This window comes from Ylistrum balloti, unplaced genomic scaffold, assembly GCF_031769215.1.
Source record: "Ylistrum balloti isolate Yb309-2 unplaced genomic scaffold, AGI_CSIRO_Ybal_v1 Utg369852, whole genome shotgun sequence".
Classification (NCBI taxonomy): Eukaryota; Metazoa; Mollusca; class Bivalvia; order Pectinida; family Pectinidae; genus Ylistrum; species Ylistrum balloti.
Window position 1 is genome coordinate 683,656 of NW_026782004.1, and position 17,956 is coordinate 701,611.

Consider the following 17,956-nt stretch of genomic DNA (forward strand, 5'->3'; position numbering starts at 1 on the left):
AATTAATTTACAGCCCTTATGTATGAGATGCTAAATTTATTAAGGACTTAGATGAATTATTTCGGTAACTATAGTTTTCACAAAAATATAAATGAATCACGAGGTTCCATTTTTTCTTAATATACATACAATATACACCAATAATGGTTCAGCATCTGAGTTTAATTAAATCATCTTGGTCCACTCTTTAGTGTACTTAGGTGTGAAACATATGTATAGGTAAATAACACAAAACACATGGTCCAATGTACGCTTTTAAACCCGGTGTCAAAGTATCGGACCAAAGTGATGTCAGTAGGTGAGTAACCTGGACTTGCAGTCAGTTTGTGGGTTGTTATGCTTCTTTCAAGTTTCCATTTTACTACAATATCCCCAGTCATGATAAGGAAATATATAAGGACCAATTTGAAGAAAAATATCAATGAATAAAATGCGGAAGTCTGATCAGTTGGTTCATTGATGCATTACTTGTCTTTATAAGACTTGAATGAGCAGTCTTCCCTCTGCAAAATTCCTGAATTTTGTAAGTACATTAACACATGTTAACTTCTTAAAATTGCTGGATTGAGTAAAGCGTAAAAATAACAAAATGATCTCCTACCCATACAACTATTCAAGAAAATTTCTGTCACAAATATTTCAAACTTATTCACACTGTTTCCAGCTTTTTATGATTGAAAATAAATTAAAATACACATATTGTCACTCATTATGAGTTTAGCTTTTTGCACTGGAGTATTTGTTCCTATAGTATATCTGCATTTGTGGAGAAATGGGCGGCAGGTACGCTTTCGTCAATTTGAAAGCATTCTTAATCAGTTGTTGGTTTGTGTTGAATAAATTAAGGATTGATCATAATTTCTGGAGATCAATTGGATAATACAAATGCATAATATTGAGTCCCTAGATTCATGATTTATGAAAACACAGATTAATTAATCTAGATAGCATCCACATGTGTATTTAGACACCCACCTACAAGACATCGTTTGTCTACTCAAAAAGAAAAAAATCATAATTGAAATTGTAAAAAAGCAAATTTCTTTATGCAGTAGCTAAAAAGCTCACATATTGAACAAACAATGGAAAACTTCCTGGTATTTCTAAACGACTGTTTTGACAGCGTTGAACTTGTGACATAAATGTGAGCTACCCATATTGAGGCACTCACAGTTGAGACAAAGGTAAGCATTTCAGATAAATCACAATATCTCCGAAATGAAATCTACTATAATGTTTACACTTACTTCATCTTTTATTGTATAAAATAAAGTATTTTTTAGCTTAATATAGCAAAACACTCAGGGTACACTTTAAGTACAAAGAAGGTGGGATTCAGAAACAAGTCTGGATATTTGATATTACAAATCTGTGTCCATCACATCTCTTTATAACGATATCTAAACAAGTTCTCAATTTACCTATATATGTTTGATTTTGTGATTTTTATTTAAATTCTGGTTGCAGTCAAAATTTAAAAGGTCCCATGAACATGACCCCGGTTCAATAATTTAAATCAATATGGAGCAATGTTCAATATGTACTTTTCCACACACTTGAACATGAAAGAATGTAAGATACTATGCAAGTACAGCATTTCACAACAGCATCATCATCAGCAAAAATACATGTATACATATAGGATATTGATAATATTTATATAACTGACTTTGGTATAAACTTACACTTCTTTATGAATCTTCACAATAAACTGATTAATATGTATAGCTTATAACATGGACATTTTTAAAAAGGTTTGGGATTAATTTACCAGTCATAAAATTCTGGCATGAAATGTAACAAAAAAATGACATAATATTCACAACACACTGTCTATATACGCTATATGCTACATCTTAATAAAAAAAAAAAAAACCAGGGAAAATAATGAAAGTTTAAAATGTAAAAACAACACACAAAATATATTTCTTTAAATGCTGTAAAAGTGACTTTGGGACAGAAATCACAAATGAAGCAAGAAGACTCCCTCAGCTGGTCATATTTTGTGTCGCAGACTATAGAAGGCATGGATTTTATAGTTATGTCTGGATCATTATGAAAGAAAAAAAGTAAAAATTGGACGTCTCTTTTTGAAATATCAAATTTTCTATCTATGCACCAGGTAATTCTGAGTAAAATTTACACAGGCAATGCTGTTAAAGTGTCCTTAGGTCAGAAATAGAGAATGAAGCAAGGAGACTCCCTCAGTTGATCATATTTTGTATCACGGACAATAGAAGGCATGGATTTTATAGTTATGTCTGGATCATTATGAATAAACATAAATTAGGACATCCCTTTTTGAAATATCAAATTTTCCATCTATGTACCTGGAAATTCTGTGGAAAATGTACTGTATGCAGGCAATGCTGTAAAAGTGTCCTTGGGACAGAAATAAGAAATGAAGTGAGCAGACTCCCTCTGCTAATCATAATTTGTGTCGCAGACAAAGGAAGGCATTGATGTACAAGGTAATTCTGTGGAAAATTTACACATGCAATGTATTCTATTGATTTACTGACAATTACTTCCTAATTCTAATTACTCTTCAACTGTAATTTTTTTACATTTAATTAATTAAACATTTTAGCAAATTTAATCTTAAAAGAACATTTTTAAAAGACATTCATATCAATTTCAATACCTGATGGACATTTTACAAAGTTTTGTGTTTTTGTTCTAATACAGCAATTCAAACATTAAATGAATGCACACAATGATATGAATAACAAAACCAATGTCTAAGTTCCACCCATTTGAAAGGAATTAAAAACTTAAGCCTTTGTAAAGCGATTTCGACGTGTCCAGTAATATTTTTAAGTCATCGAATAACTCACATGCCTTACATAATAGTGTGAAAATCATTGCATATCAATACATTGATAACCATGTAAAAGCTAAAATATACAGCTCTAAATATACATTACTATTAGATTTTACACATTTTGAACAAATGCAAATTCTTAAGGTAGATGTGTAAAAACTGTTGAAAATGGCACATTAAAGGAAGCCTTATCCTGGTAAAATTTCTTCACTAATACAATCCAAAAATATATACAAAACTGAATTATGAAATACAATCATAATTTATGTGTTTTAAGTACAGAAAGTCATTGTCACTGCCATGATAATAAGTTAATGAAGCAAAAAAATTTGAGCAACAAATAAATCCCTCTTGTATAATAAAAATTCAATAGTTTACAGTGCTAAGTAAGAAAGAACTCCAAATCACATACACATTATTCTTGCACCTCAGACAGGGACATCATACCTTATATCCCATCATGGATTTTTCTATCTCACCAAATAGGTCTAGTACCCTTACATGCATTTTTGTGGATTTTTTTACGCATCATTGTATTCATCTGCATGTAGGAATGTATTTATATAGAAATCAGTTCAAATTTACTATCTGTTTTATATTATCTGTGTGTTTTTGTGCACTATCCAAATGTTGTTTAAAAGTGAAGAGACTGTGTAGGTAGTTTGAGGCTCCCACGCCATACACAAAAACTCTGATGAAATATTGAATAATTTTTCAGAGTAGTAGGTACAAGAAAAATAAATATATTACCTGTTATTGAGCGAGATCAGGATATCTTAGTCTCGTACTAAGACCCTGTAACATTCTAACCTCGGCTAATGCCTTGGGTGTAATTATGTTACAGGATCTTAGCCCTCGATTGAGATACCCCTATTTCACTCAGTTACTGGTAACAGACTTTATCAATCAATGTCTAAAAAATTTCTACATCATTAAAATCACACTTATAACAGAAATCAAAACAGTTGTAAATCACAAATATGGCACAACAATAACCTGCCTCACAGCCTTTGGTGTCTTGTGTCACAACAAACTGTGAAGAGTCTCGTACCACGGTAGCTTCACACTAAGCACTGAGTTTCATTCTTTTACTTTCGTATCACGGTAGCTTCACACCAAGCACTGAGTTTCGTTCTTTGACTTTTGCTAAGTCTTTATGTAATTCTGAAAAATGCATTGAAACATAATGTAAGTACATATATACTCTTTGTTTATCACAATTCCCAGTTACATCTTGTAAACCTGGTTAAATGATGTCAACTTCCATAGTACAAAGATGGTAAAAGTTTCATCTTAAAATTTGCTGCCAATCAAAAGTTTTATTCTAGGTGAATAACTTTGTCACAGAAATGATTTTGATAAAAAAAAGTAAGATAACTTTATCTACATTTTACACATAATACAAATGTAAATTGTGCATAACATAATATTGCCAAAAAAGCTGCCCACAAGTAATATTTTTTATGGGTCTATCACATGAGAAAATTAATCTTACACAGGAATATTTGATAAGTTCAATGGTATCTAACCATTTCATCCCTAATGAATTTGACCCTAGTGTTTAAAGGAGTACAGTCACAAACTTAAAACATCAAAATAAACAATGGCCAGTGGGAGACAATTTGAATAAGAGATCCAACCTCAAATATCTTGTAATGGAGTTTAAGAAGAGTTCCCTCCAAAAAAGCAATCAAACTCAGTATCAAAAAGAAAATGGCTGCTGCAATCAGATCATGCTTAAAACATGACCTGTACAATTAAAATTAGTACAGATGTTAAACATCTTTCTAATGTGAAAAAATAATCCCTTCTGCATTCCATGATCCTTCCAGCATTTATAAGAAATAGTAATCACAAGACCCTTTCAGCATTTCTAAAAAATAGTAATCATATGATCCCTATAGCATTTAATGATCCTTCCAGCATTTATAAGAAATAGTAATCACAAGACCCTTTCAGCATTTCTAAGAAAAAGAAATCACATGATCCCTTCAGCATTTATAAGAAATAGTAATCAATGAATTCCTCAAGCCGTACAGGTAGGCTACTTAAACTTTGGATCGTATCAGTGTATCAGTATCAATTGTTTATAAAAAGAAGCAATTAACCTATATCTTTTTGGGAAAGATATTTTGTGATGTAGTAATAAAAGGATTTTTTGATGTTTGTCAATGCTTGACTGCTGAATTATCATTTTAACAGCCAACAGAGATGGTCACTGCCACTCTACTCAAATTTTACAAGAATTACTGTATTAAGTCAATGATGTTATCTTCTCTACATCCATTACGTGAAACCTCAATAGTTCAACATATTCTTACTTTGTTTTGTTGTATTTCTGTGTAGAGACATATTCCTGTGTGTCGCCTCCAGCCTTGCAAACTCACGACGATGCTGAGGATCTTTAGGAATGTAATTATTGCTCTGAAGGGCAGGCTCCTCTTTCTTGGAAGTGCTCATGGCTGGAACAGAAAAACCCTCCAAATCACATTTACAGACAAGCCAATGTACAAAAACTTACTTTATTTGGCAGCTAAAGACATTTGCAGATATGTACCAATTGTCTTTGCTGATTTTACCTACCTAATGTCTAAAATGTATACCTATTAACTGTTTCAGGTGATTTTGCTTGTCTTGCTTCTATTTTGTATGGGTATCATTTATCTCTATTATTTCCAGTTATTTTGTCAGTTTGGTGTCTACAATGTGTGTCTATCAATTTCGTTTGGTTAGTTTTGCTTGTGAAACTAAAAAAAAATTGGGGAAAAAATTCTGTCCTTACATGAGTAGATGATGATTGTGACATGAAGAACCAAGAAGAATAAAGCTGCCCTAGGAAAAATTCGTATGAACCTGGACACAGTGTTAGGAGAACAGCAGAATTCCAAACAGGGCCGAAGTGAAGACATGGTTCACCTGAAACAAAACAATGATAATTAATAGGCTTCAAGGGTGACAAATCATCATTAATGTCTCGCACAGTTTTTAAGAATGGAGATTTTAAGCATTCAAATTATTGAGTCTCACAGTAGTGAATTTAACATACACATACTTGTACTCCGTGGTAAAATATAAACTGCTTTTTCTGTTAGACTGATAGGATTTTAAAAGATATTATGAACAATTAAGGAAGATTACCATTCCTGACAATCTATCCATCTCTCCCAGAGTGTGATATGGTACCCTAAAAGCACCAATTTTGTATTTTCTTTATAGTGACTAAGGAATGGAAACTCTGGTAAAAACTGATAATCTATACCTAAAATTGGGGACCAGAATTATGAATCTCCTTCCTTTGAAAAGCAAAGGTTGGCAAATAAAACAATGTGCATGGTTTGATGGAGCATTGTATGCTCCACATACTGATTTCAACCCACCACACTTATAACTTTTCGAAGAGGGAATTAGTAGTGTAAAAGTTGAGTGTACAAGTCATTTCATTTGTTTCAGCATGTGTAAAGTTCTGTTTAGCCTGCTGGCATGGAGTATATTTAGATGGAAAAAAAGACTTGAGCCCAGGCAGGCAGAATCTTTTTTTTATAATACTGTTTGTACTAGTGAAGATAATTACATGTACCAAATCTTTAATAGGAGGTGGCATCTGAACTAGCCTCCACCACTCCCTCTCAAGGCAGCAATCAATAGTAATTCCTAAAGGTCAAGATTAATAAGTAACTACATAAGGTGATTTGTATTTTTTACTTTCACCCGATTGCCTCCTCAAAGTCTTTGACCCTATAGACATTCAGCAAGTCCACATCTCAGATTTTTATCCAACCGGGTTTCTTAAATGCCTCTTTATATGATTTAAGCAATTTTTCAAAATTTACACTCTGTTACTGGCCTCTACAATAGAGATTTGCGTATGTCAGATCAAATTTAAAACTTGCATTTTGAGTTTATTTTTTATATGTTATCCTAGCACCATTTTATTGCATTTTAATGAAAAAGACTTTTACTGAAAACGAAGATCTCCTCGAAATAAAAAAAAATTATCTATTACGCACGAAAAATTTGTTAAAAATTAAAAATGCATCTTTCGGATTACACATGCTGTTCTGACGTCTGTAACGGTTAAGTGCAGGAACATTTTTTCCATTTTTTTTAAACCCACTTTCTGTCATCAAACCTTTCATAAAATCAGCACCAGACGTTGAGCTAAATTTGAGAAATTTGACGTAACCCATTTTAATACAATCCTTACCATTAGGTCTAAGCTGTAAGACTTATGGCCCATGGCCTGTTTTCGCTAACTTTTTCAAGATTAATCGGAAATGCATTGCATTCGAAATAACATCGTAGTAAGTTTCTGGTGTTGGGAGCTGCAGAAATATTTAAGAGTTGGATAGACAATAGGCCTACACATTTGCATCAGTACTGCTAGACGTCGACATATTCCCCGCCGTGCCACTTGGTTACCCTCGACCAACTCCAGTTTCATTTTACTACTTGGTATGTATTACTGCAGTAAGACCTACCTGCTAAAGCCGAGTTTCCGCAGTGGTCGGGAAAAACAGTCGACCACTCTCAGGTCCGAAGTTACTCCTGCATTTGCTTAAAGCAATCAAGGCCTTATCGTCCGCATCAGTAAAATACGCAATCTTTGATGACGTTTTACTCACTTTATGACAATCACTACTAAAATTAAAACCAGAGTGGAAATTTGCGGATACAAAATAAATTTTACATTATCTGCAGTCTGCTTTTTTCTTTCGCTCAAAAAAGAAAATAATACAATAATGGTAGAACTATACTTTTAATATGAAAAAATAAGATAAGAAATTATGCATTACAGATGAAAATTACATCAGTAATCACAAATCCATTGTCAAAATCAAGTAAATGCCAGAAGCATATCTGTGCAATATGTCAGTATACAACACACATAGGTCTATGTTAATATCGTTTAAACCACAAAATTTGTCTTTTACATGTCAGTATACACCACATATGTGTATAAAATGTCAGCATACACATTTTCCATAATGTAAACAAACATCACACACTTGTATTGAAATACATCACACATGTGTCTATTATGTCACCAGATGTCACACACATGTCCATGATATAACATTCCATCACAATTCCCTCATCATTAAGTCATCATACACACCTGTTTATAATGTCACCATATAATGTCACCATACATCACATACCTGCCCATAATGTCACAATACATCACACACCTGTCTGAAATGTCACCATACATAACATACCTGTCTATGTTGTCACCCTACACCCCACACGTCCATAGCAGTCATAAATCACACACCTGTCCATAATATCACCATACATAAAGCATCTGTCTGTAATGTAACCATACATCACATATTGTCTATAATGTCACCATACATCACATACTCTCTATAATGTCACCATACATCACATACTGTCTATAATGTCACCATACATCACATACTGTCTATAGTGTCACAATACATCACACAACTGTCTATAATGTCAACATACATCACATATTGTCTATAATGTCACCATACATCACATACTGTCTGTAATGTCACCATACATCACATATTGTCTATAATGTCACCATACACCACATACTGTCTATATTGTCACCATACATCACATATTGTCTATAATGTCACCATACATCACATAGTGTCTATAGTGTCACAATACATCACATACTGTCTTTAGTGTCACAATACATCACACAACTGTCTATATGTCATCCTATATCCCAAACCTATCTATAATATCATCATACACCCCACACATCTATAACCATGTAATATATCACATTTATGTGTATATTATTGCAATACATTTCACACCTGCCTATAAGTATGGCCATACATCACACACCTGTCTACAATATTGCAATACATCACACACCTGTCTACAATATTGAAATACATCACACACCTGTCTATGAAGTCATACATCACACACCTGTCTACACTATTGCAATACATCACACACCTGTCTACAATATTGCAATACCTAACACACCTGTCTATAATATTGCAATACATGACACACCTGTCTATGAAGTCATACATCACACACCTGTCTACAATATTGCAATACATCACACACCTGTCTACAATATTGCAATACATCACACACCTGTCTACAATATTGAAATACATCACACACCTGTCCATGAAGTCATACATCACACACCTGTCTACAATATTGCAATACATCACACACCTTTATATGAAGTCATACATCACACACCTGTCTACAATATTGCAATATATCACACACCTTTATATGAAGTCATACATCACACACCTGTCTATGAAGTCATATATCACACACCTGTCTACAATATTGCAATACATCACACACCTGTCTATGAAGTCATACATCACACACCTGTCTACAATATTGCAATACATCACACACCTGTCTACAATATTACAATACATCACACACCTGTCTACAATATTGCAATACATCACACACCTGTCTACAATATTGCAATACATCACACACCTGTCTACAATATTGCAATACATCACAAACCTGTCTATGAAGTCATACATCACACACCTGTCTAGTATATTGCAATATATCACACACCTGTCTATGAAGTCATACATCACCCACCTGTCTAGTATATTGCAATATATCACACACCTGTCTATGAAGTCATACATCACACACCTGTCTATGAAGTCATATATCACACACCTGTCTACAATATTGAAATACATCACACACCTGTGTATGAAGTCGTACATCACACACCTGTCTATGAAGTCATACATCACACACCTGTCTACAATATTGCAATATATCACACACCTTTATATGAAGTCATACATCACACACCTGTCTATGAAGTCATATATCACACACCTGTCTATGAAGTCATACATCAAACACCTGTCTATGAAGTCATATATCACACACCTGTCTACAATATTGCAATATATCACACACCTTTATATGAAGTCATACATCACACACCTGTCTATGAAGTCATACATCACACACCTGTCTATGAAGTCATACATCACACACCTGTCTACGAAGTCATACATCACACACCTGTCTATGAAGTCATACATCACACACCTGTCTATGAAGTCATACATCACACACCTGTCTACACTATTGCAATATATTACACACCTGTCTATGAAGTCATACATCACACACCTGTCTATGAAATCATATATCACACACCTGTCTATGAAGTCATACATCACACACATGTCTATGAAGTCATACATCACACACCTGTCTATGAAGTCATACATCACACACCTGTCTACAATATTGCAATAAATCACACACCTGTCTATGAAGTCATACATCACACACCTATCTTTGAAGTCATATATCGTACACCTATCTTTGAAGTCATGCATCACACACCTTTCTATGAAGTCATACATCACATATATCTCTTAAATATCATCATATATCACATACCTGTCAACAATGTCATCATACATTACACACCTAGCAGGAAAGAAGGAAATGTGCTTTAGTACAGGGGAAATTTTCATGTAAAATATGTTATAAAGATAGATGGTGAGACAAAAAGGTGAGAGTTTTATCACAGGGCGCTCAAATTAGATTAAATATAGTATGTAATTCTTCAGGGGTGCTGTTTTGTAAACATCAAAATAAACGTGTCTTTTAATTAGCTTAATTGCGTCTTTTTCAATAAACCAACATTGCATAAATTTGTTATTTCTTTAAATTTACAAATCACCCATTGCAATATTAATATTACAGCCTGTATTATTGGAAAAACTTTATGAATTACCTTATACAACAGAATGTTCAAAATAATTTGTCATGAAAGTAAGCTTTAACGTATAGCATAATGTAGCTTCATTTGCATGAGAATAATTTTGATATTGTTTAGTAGTGATACGTGGAGATTGTTAACCATTACTATCAGTTTCCATTTTGTTTCAGAAAGAAATGAATAAACTGAATTTCAGAGTATGACATACATATAAATCTTTTTCTGTATTATATCATAAATTATATTTTTTGAGAGTGTACTTGGTGAAAGTTTGTTACACTGCCCCAACTTATAATGTAGGTGTTTTTTAATCCTCTGGAATGTTTTTGTTTGACAGGTTTTTTATCAACATATACAGTAATTAATTTTACAACACAGCTTCGTCAGGTAAATAGTTATCTTTCTTTATTCAATAAATCTTAATCACAATCGTTGTGGTATAATTTTGCTTCTCCATTATGAGATTTGTTCAAGTTACTTGTTGTTCTGTTTTGTCAGAGTCACACACAACTTTATTATCACTGTCCTTTTCTATGCAGTTTTGACCTTCGGTGGGCTCGATTAGACTTTCTGAATCTGTATTATCACAGTTAGTAGTCACCTGGTTGTCACTAGAAAGATCTTCATCTGACACCTCCCCCTCCTCCTCATTTGAGTGCTTATCAAGTGATTCCTTGTGTTCACGATCACTTAAATCCTTCAGTTCAACTCCCTTCCTTTGAGGTAATACTGTGTAGAATGCTTTTTGCCAGTCTTTCGTTTCTGTGTAACTCAGTAGAATTTCAAATACTGAAAAAGCAGAAAAACTTGAGACTTTATTTCAATACTGTCATTTAGATATTCAAAATTTATTTTCTAATTTAAGACTGATTTTCAAAATAATCAGAAAATAAAATCTTAATGATTGCAAAAGATCAAATGGTGAAGGATTTCTCAATCTTTTTCCTTAAACAATAAAAAATAAACATCTCAGAATTACTTTAATCCTACAACCATAAACATCTCAAATTTACTTTAATCTTACAACCATAAACATCTCAGAATCACTTTAATCCTACAACCATAAACATCACAGGATAACTTTGATCCTACAACCATAAACATCACAGGATAATTTTGATCCTACAACCATAAACATCTCAGAATTACTTTAATCCTACAACCATAAACATCACAGGATCACTTTGAGCCTACAACCATAAACATCACAGGATAACTTTAATCCTACAACCATAAACATCTCAGGATCACTTTGATCCTACAACCATAAACATCACAGGATCACTTTGATCCTACAACCATAAAAATCACAGGATAACTTTGATCCTACAACCATAAACATCACAGGATAACTTTGATCCTACAACCATAAACATCACAGGATAACTTTGATCCTACAACCATAAACATCACAGGATAATTTTGATCCTACAACCATAAACATCTCAGAATTACTTTGATCCTACAACCATAAACATCACAGGATAACTTTATTCCTACAACCATAAACATCTCAGAATTACTTCAATCCTACAACCATAAACATCACAGGATAATTTTGATCCTACAACCATAAACATCTCAGAATCACTTTGATCCTACAACCATAAACATCACAGGATCACTTTGATCCTACAACCATAAACATCTCAGAATCACTTTGATCCTACAACCATAAACATCTCAGAATCACTTTGATCCTACAACCATAAACATCACAGGATAACTTTGATCCTACAACCATAAACATCACAGGATCACTTTGATCCTACAACCATAAACATCTCAGGATCACTTTGATCCTACAACCATAAACATCTCAGGATCACTTTGATCCTATAACCATAAACATCACAGGATAACTTTGATCCTACAACCATAAACATCTCAGGATCACTTTGATCCTACAACCATAAACATCTCAGAATCACTTTGATCCTACAACCATAAACATCTCAGAATCACTTTAATCCTACAACCATAAACATCACAGGATAACTTTAATCCTACAACCATAAACATCACAGGATCACTTTGATCCTACAACCATAAACATCTCAGAATCACTCAAATCCTACAACCATAAACATCTCAGAATCACTTTGATCCTACAACCATAAACATCACAGGATAACTTTGATCCTACAACCATAAACATCACAGGATAACTTTTATCCTACAACCATAAACATCTCAGAATTACTTTGATCCTACAACCATAAACATCACAGAATAACTTTAATCCTACAACCAAAAAGTAGGAATATGATTTCCATCAAACATGAGAACAATCCACTAAGAACTTCTCAAGAAAAAGATAACAAAATTGAAGTATCAAAATAATAGATCGCCAAATGTCAGCCATTTTTTAAAATTCTATTTCAATCTCGAAAACAATAACTAAGTACCAAAGGAAACTTTCAAATGAAACCAGAAAATAATACATACTGTGCTTTAACAGTCAAAATTTAAAATGCCTATCTGTTGCCATTTTTCCCTCTGAATTAGTCTAGTAATTAAAGGACCAAAGGAAACTTTCAAATGAAACCAGAAAATAATACATCCTGAGCTTTAACAGTCAAAATTTAAAATGCCTATCTGTTGCTATTTTATCCCTCTGAATTAGTCTAGAAATTAAACATGAACAACATAGGACCAAGGAAAACCTACTCTCAAAATAAAAGATGGCCATCCATCTCCAAATTTGTTTTCTGATTAGTTTCAGAATTGCTACAGCTGCTGACCAGTGGGACCCTTCACATGATATTTAAGAATGAACCCTTCTCTGGAAACCTAATAATAGTTGGCTGAGAAGGATGACATACCATGGTTGATTGTAAGTACTTTACGTGACTTCAGCTGTATGTATTCTGATATTGGAAGCTGTGCATGTGCCAAGCCTTTTTCTACTGCCACCTGATAGCAAAGGCCCTGGCAAAAAATAGAATCATAGATATTTGTATATAGATGTTGATACATGTACTAGTGAAATAAATTCAAAATAATGACTTTTTATTCAATACTTATTTATTTTTTAAATTTAATTTAATCTAATTTAATGACCTTATGAACGCAGGCTTTAAGCCTTTATATCCATATCTGAAATACAGTGATAAATATACATATTGTATTAATGGCTTTTAAAAGTTAACGCATATCATAGTTATCAATAATCATAAATTATATCTTAGTCCACAGGTCTATCAATGATGTAGACTTACCTTGTGATGGTTATGGTCCACAGGTCTATCAATGATGTAGACTTACCTTGTGATGGTTATGGTCCACAGGTCTATCAATGATGTAGACTTACCTTGTGATGGTTATGGTCCACAGGTCTATCAATGATGTAGACTTACCTTGTGATGGTTATGGTCCACAGGTCTATCAATGATGTAGACTTACCTTGTGTTGGTTATGGTCCACAGGTCTATCAATGATGTAGACTTACCTTGTGATGGTTATGGTCTGCAGGTCTATCAATGAGGTAGACTTACCTTGTGATGGTTATGGTCTGCAGGTCTATCAATGATGTAGACTTACCTCATGATGGTTATGGTCTGCAGGTCTATCAATGATGTAGACTTACCTTGTGTTGGTTATGGTCCACAGGTCTATCAGTGATGTAGACTTACCTTGTGATGGTTATGGTCCACAGGTCTATCAATGATGTAAGACTTACCTTGTGATGTTAATGGCCCACAGGTCTATCAATGATGTAGACTTACCTTGTGTTGGTTTTTGGACCACAGGTCTATCAATGATGTAGACTTACCTTGTGTTGGTTATGGTCCACAGGTCTATCAGTGATGTAGACTTACCTTGTGATGGTTATGGTCTGCAGGTCTATCAATGAGGTAGACTTACCTTGTGATGGTTATGGTCTGCAGGTCTATCAATGAGGTAGACTTACCTTGTGATGGTTATGGTCTGCAGGTCTATCAATGATGTAGACTTACCTCATGATGGTTATGGTCCACAGGTCTATCAATGATGTAGACTTACCTTGTGATGGTTATGGTCCACCAGTCCACCAATAATGTATACTTTATCAGGTTCAAGGTCAGAAAGGATGTTTGGAGAATCACTAGACAGATACACTATGGAGTCTTTTTCAAAAAGTTCCTCATAACCTTTCTCTGAACTATGAATCTGCAAAACAAAACAGTGATCTTCAAATCCTCTTGGAAGTGACAAAAAAGACTTTAAATTGTTCTCATTCATTATTTTAAATGCCTAACACTGATATTAAAATTAACCTTTGATTTCCGAAAAGAAATCTTAATTTTAAAATCATCATTTTCTCAATCATTAATCATAATTAAACAATTTTGAAAGTTGCAATGATTTCTAAACCTAACAGCAGTGAAAGGATTGATAGTCAGATCTACTAAAAAGATCAGGTAGGAGTATTCATAAGAGATGGAGAGTTTGCTAATCAGGTGTTAGTTCAAAGTGTGTTTCATCTGATGAGTCATTAGAAGCCTTAAACCTGAAGATTCTAATCAAAAGAAGTTAGCCCAAACTTTCTAATGGACAGACAAAACAGTTTACTGGTAGGGCACCAATAACATAATATAACTCAAGATTAGAAATAGATAATATTGACAAGCTGACAGACTTTAAAAAAAATTAACTCTTTAAAAAATGTAAATACAGCTAAGGACAGAACAACTAAACCCTTAGATTTTAAAGACAGAAAGTTTAGAAATCAGTAGCTAAGTTTAAAATTCCAGAAAAAATGACTTTTAAACTTTTTTAGATCCAGACTGCAATTGGAAAAGACCATAACAATAAAGCATAACAACTGAACAAGCTACATAGAGATCAGTAGAAAATCGAGAGAAAGAAACAATTATGATAGGACAAATGCAAAATGCTATAATGTATTAAAACCTGTCAAATACTTCATTGGATGTATAAACTGTGTCCAAGGTAACTTGAAAATGATGAAAAATAAATTGAGAATTTTTGCTAAAATACTTAGTTTACATTTATTGATGAAATTATCAATGTTTCTTCAGTTGGTAAACATTGATTTGTAGTTTCAAAATAGGTTTGTTCTTAGTTTTTCACAAGCAAATATTTTAACTGTTAAGATTATTTTCATGATTTGTTTCATCACACTGGTATTACAGTACTTACATCCCAATTTTTGTAGTCCCCAACACCATCAAGTCGAGTCTTGATCTGGCCATTAATACCCACAACATGAAGTTGAACAGGATTGGCTGCCCTCCTGTTGGTAGAATAGCACCAACGGATCTGTTTTCCCAATTTCAGAATATCCTATCAACATTGACATCATGATTATAGATATGTATTATCTATATAAAAAAAACATTTTAAATTCATCACACTCATAGTTTTGGACAAATTATATGTTAACATAAATTTACTATAAAAAAGTTAAACAAATATGTTGTGTTGTCCCTTGTCATTCAAAATTTCAGGGAAGTACCTCATAACATAAAGTCAGGAAAGAATGACTCAATATACACATACTTATTTACATATATCATCTTATGTATGATATTTTTGTATCACAGACTGAATTTCATAACTTTATTATTTTGTTTTAATATTTCCTCTAAATCACAACAAACTGGTTTCTATAAAATAACGTACCCTCTCCAACATGTAGTTGTCAAAGGAGCAGTCGATAGCCACAGACACACGACAATCAGACTTGGCCATGGTATTTAGCTTTAACTTTTTACGACTAGGAGCTGGTTCCTCTCCTCTTTCTTTCGCATCTCTGCGTCTTTGCTTTTTCTTCTCTTTATCTTTAGCTCTATAAATAAAGTTGATGCACTTATATTCCAACAAATAAACTTGATATCATTTTAATGGAAACAAGTACACACATTTCCACTTTTTCTCGCTTTCTATCAGCTACTTAAACTCATCCTGCTATACTTTCATTTTTAAATACAATATAAATCTGTCTATTGGTTATCCTTACCAACCCAGTATAATCTATATCAGTTGTTATTATAACAACTTTCATTATTGATAATCATCATGTATTCTGCATATTTGGCAGCAATTAAAACATAATTCATTTCTTTTGTGTGAAATGGTTGGACAGATATGCCCCAGATATGCTTTATGAAGGTAAAATAACAAAATATAGGTTCCAGTGACCTGTATCTGGTACTTGACACATGTCTTCCAAAGTTGTTATCACATACAAATCTTAAAGGTCCTATCCCAATGTTTTTCATGAAAGGAGTGACAGATGCATATTTCATTTCATTTCATCGAACACCACCACCACAACCACCAACATTGATGTCATCATCATCTTCATTGTTAGAATTTCCAATTTTACTGCATCATCAAATTTGTTATAACCAAAAAGGTAGCTAAACTAAAAGTGAAGTACTGGTATTGATTGAAGTCATATGATAAACAAAGCAAAGGTGGGGCGCTCTTCATTACTCCTTAAATCCTATTACAGATTTGGTGCTGTTGAACACACCAAATGGTAGAAGCTTTAGAGGAGCAAGATGCTTCCTTTGAGTTATTGAATCTGGGTTGTTATCTTTGGGGTTTAAGACTTTGAAGTTGTGAGTTCAGGCCATCTAGCTTACCAGCCTCGGCTAGTGGAAATTTCCATTTATTGAAGCAGTAGTGAACCCATCTAGAGACTGATGGGCGACTAGTTCAAACCTCAGTGGGTACCAGGTAATTGTATTACTCCTTCCTCTTACACTATTATAATACTACATAAACATGAACTTTAATAATCTATTGATTTAAAGCTTAATTAGGTTCAAACGTCTAATCACTTCAGGTATTCACTTCAACACAACCACGGCATGTCAGGTTCCCTATTATATCTTAACCGTTGTTATAAACATATTGTCACAATTAATGATCAATATAGGTACCTTTTAATGGGCTTATATTCCAACCATTTTTCGTGTTTTTTAAGTTTTCTCAACTGCCTTTTCGTTAGCTTTTGGACGTCTGTTGGCTCTTCCTCTGCATTTTCATCTGCTGTATTACTTAGAGACTCAGCAGCCGAACTACCAACGTTGTCTGGATGGTGTTCACAGTTGTCGGTGTCACTTTTTACAGATTCACGTATGGAAGTGACGCCTTCTTCGTTCGCTTCCATATTCAAATCCGTATCTTGACACAACGAAAATTGCAGTTGTGTATTTTGTATTGTTTCGGGTTCGATTTCTTTAGGTCTGTTAATGATGAGTCTTACGATACTTTCAAAACTACAACTGACTGGCTGACGCTCACGTTTCAGAGCCTGTTGGGCGCTGACATATTGGTTAACGCGAGATCTCGCGTGATTTCAACAAGAAAAATCGTCTGCTAAGAAACTGAAGCTGAGATGGTGAAGTTGATATGTGTAATATGGTGTGTTCCTT

At 33.6% G+C, this 17,956-nt stretch overlaps 1 protein-coding gene across 1 annotated transcript; it reads right to left on the reverse strand.

Annotated features, from left to right (window-relative positions):
- Positions 1 to 10,948: 10,948 nt before the first annotated feature.
- On the reverse strand, positions 10,949 to 17,827 carry LOC132545692 (tRNA methyltransferase 10 homolog A-like). The gene is made up of 6 exons (XM_060209382.1): positions 17,462 to 17,827; positions 16,194 to 16,359; positions 15,711 to 15,854; positions 14,571 to 14,717; positions 13,391 to 13,496; positions 10,949 to 11,354 (listed from the first exon to the last, which is right to left on the reverse strand). The coding sequence occupies exons 1-6, from the start codon at positions 17,689 to 17,691 to the stop codon at positions 11,035 to 11,037; spliced, it is 1,113 nt and encodes a 370-aa protein (XP_060065365.1). The 5' UTR covers positions 17,692 to 17,827; the 3' UTR covers positions 10,949 to 11,034.
- Between the last annotated feature and the right edge of the window lie 129 nt (positions 17,828 to 17,956).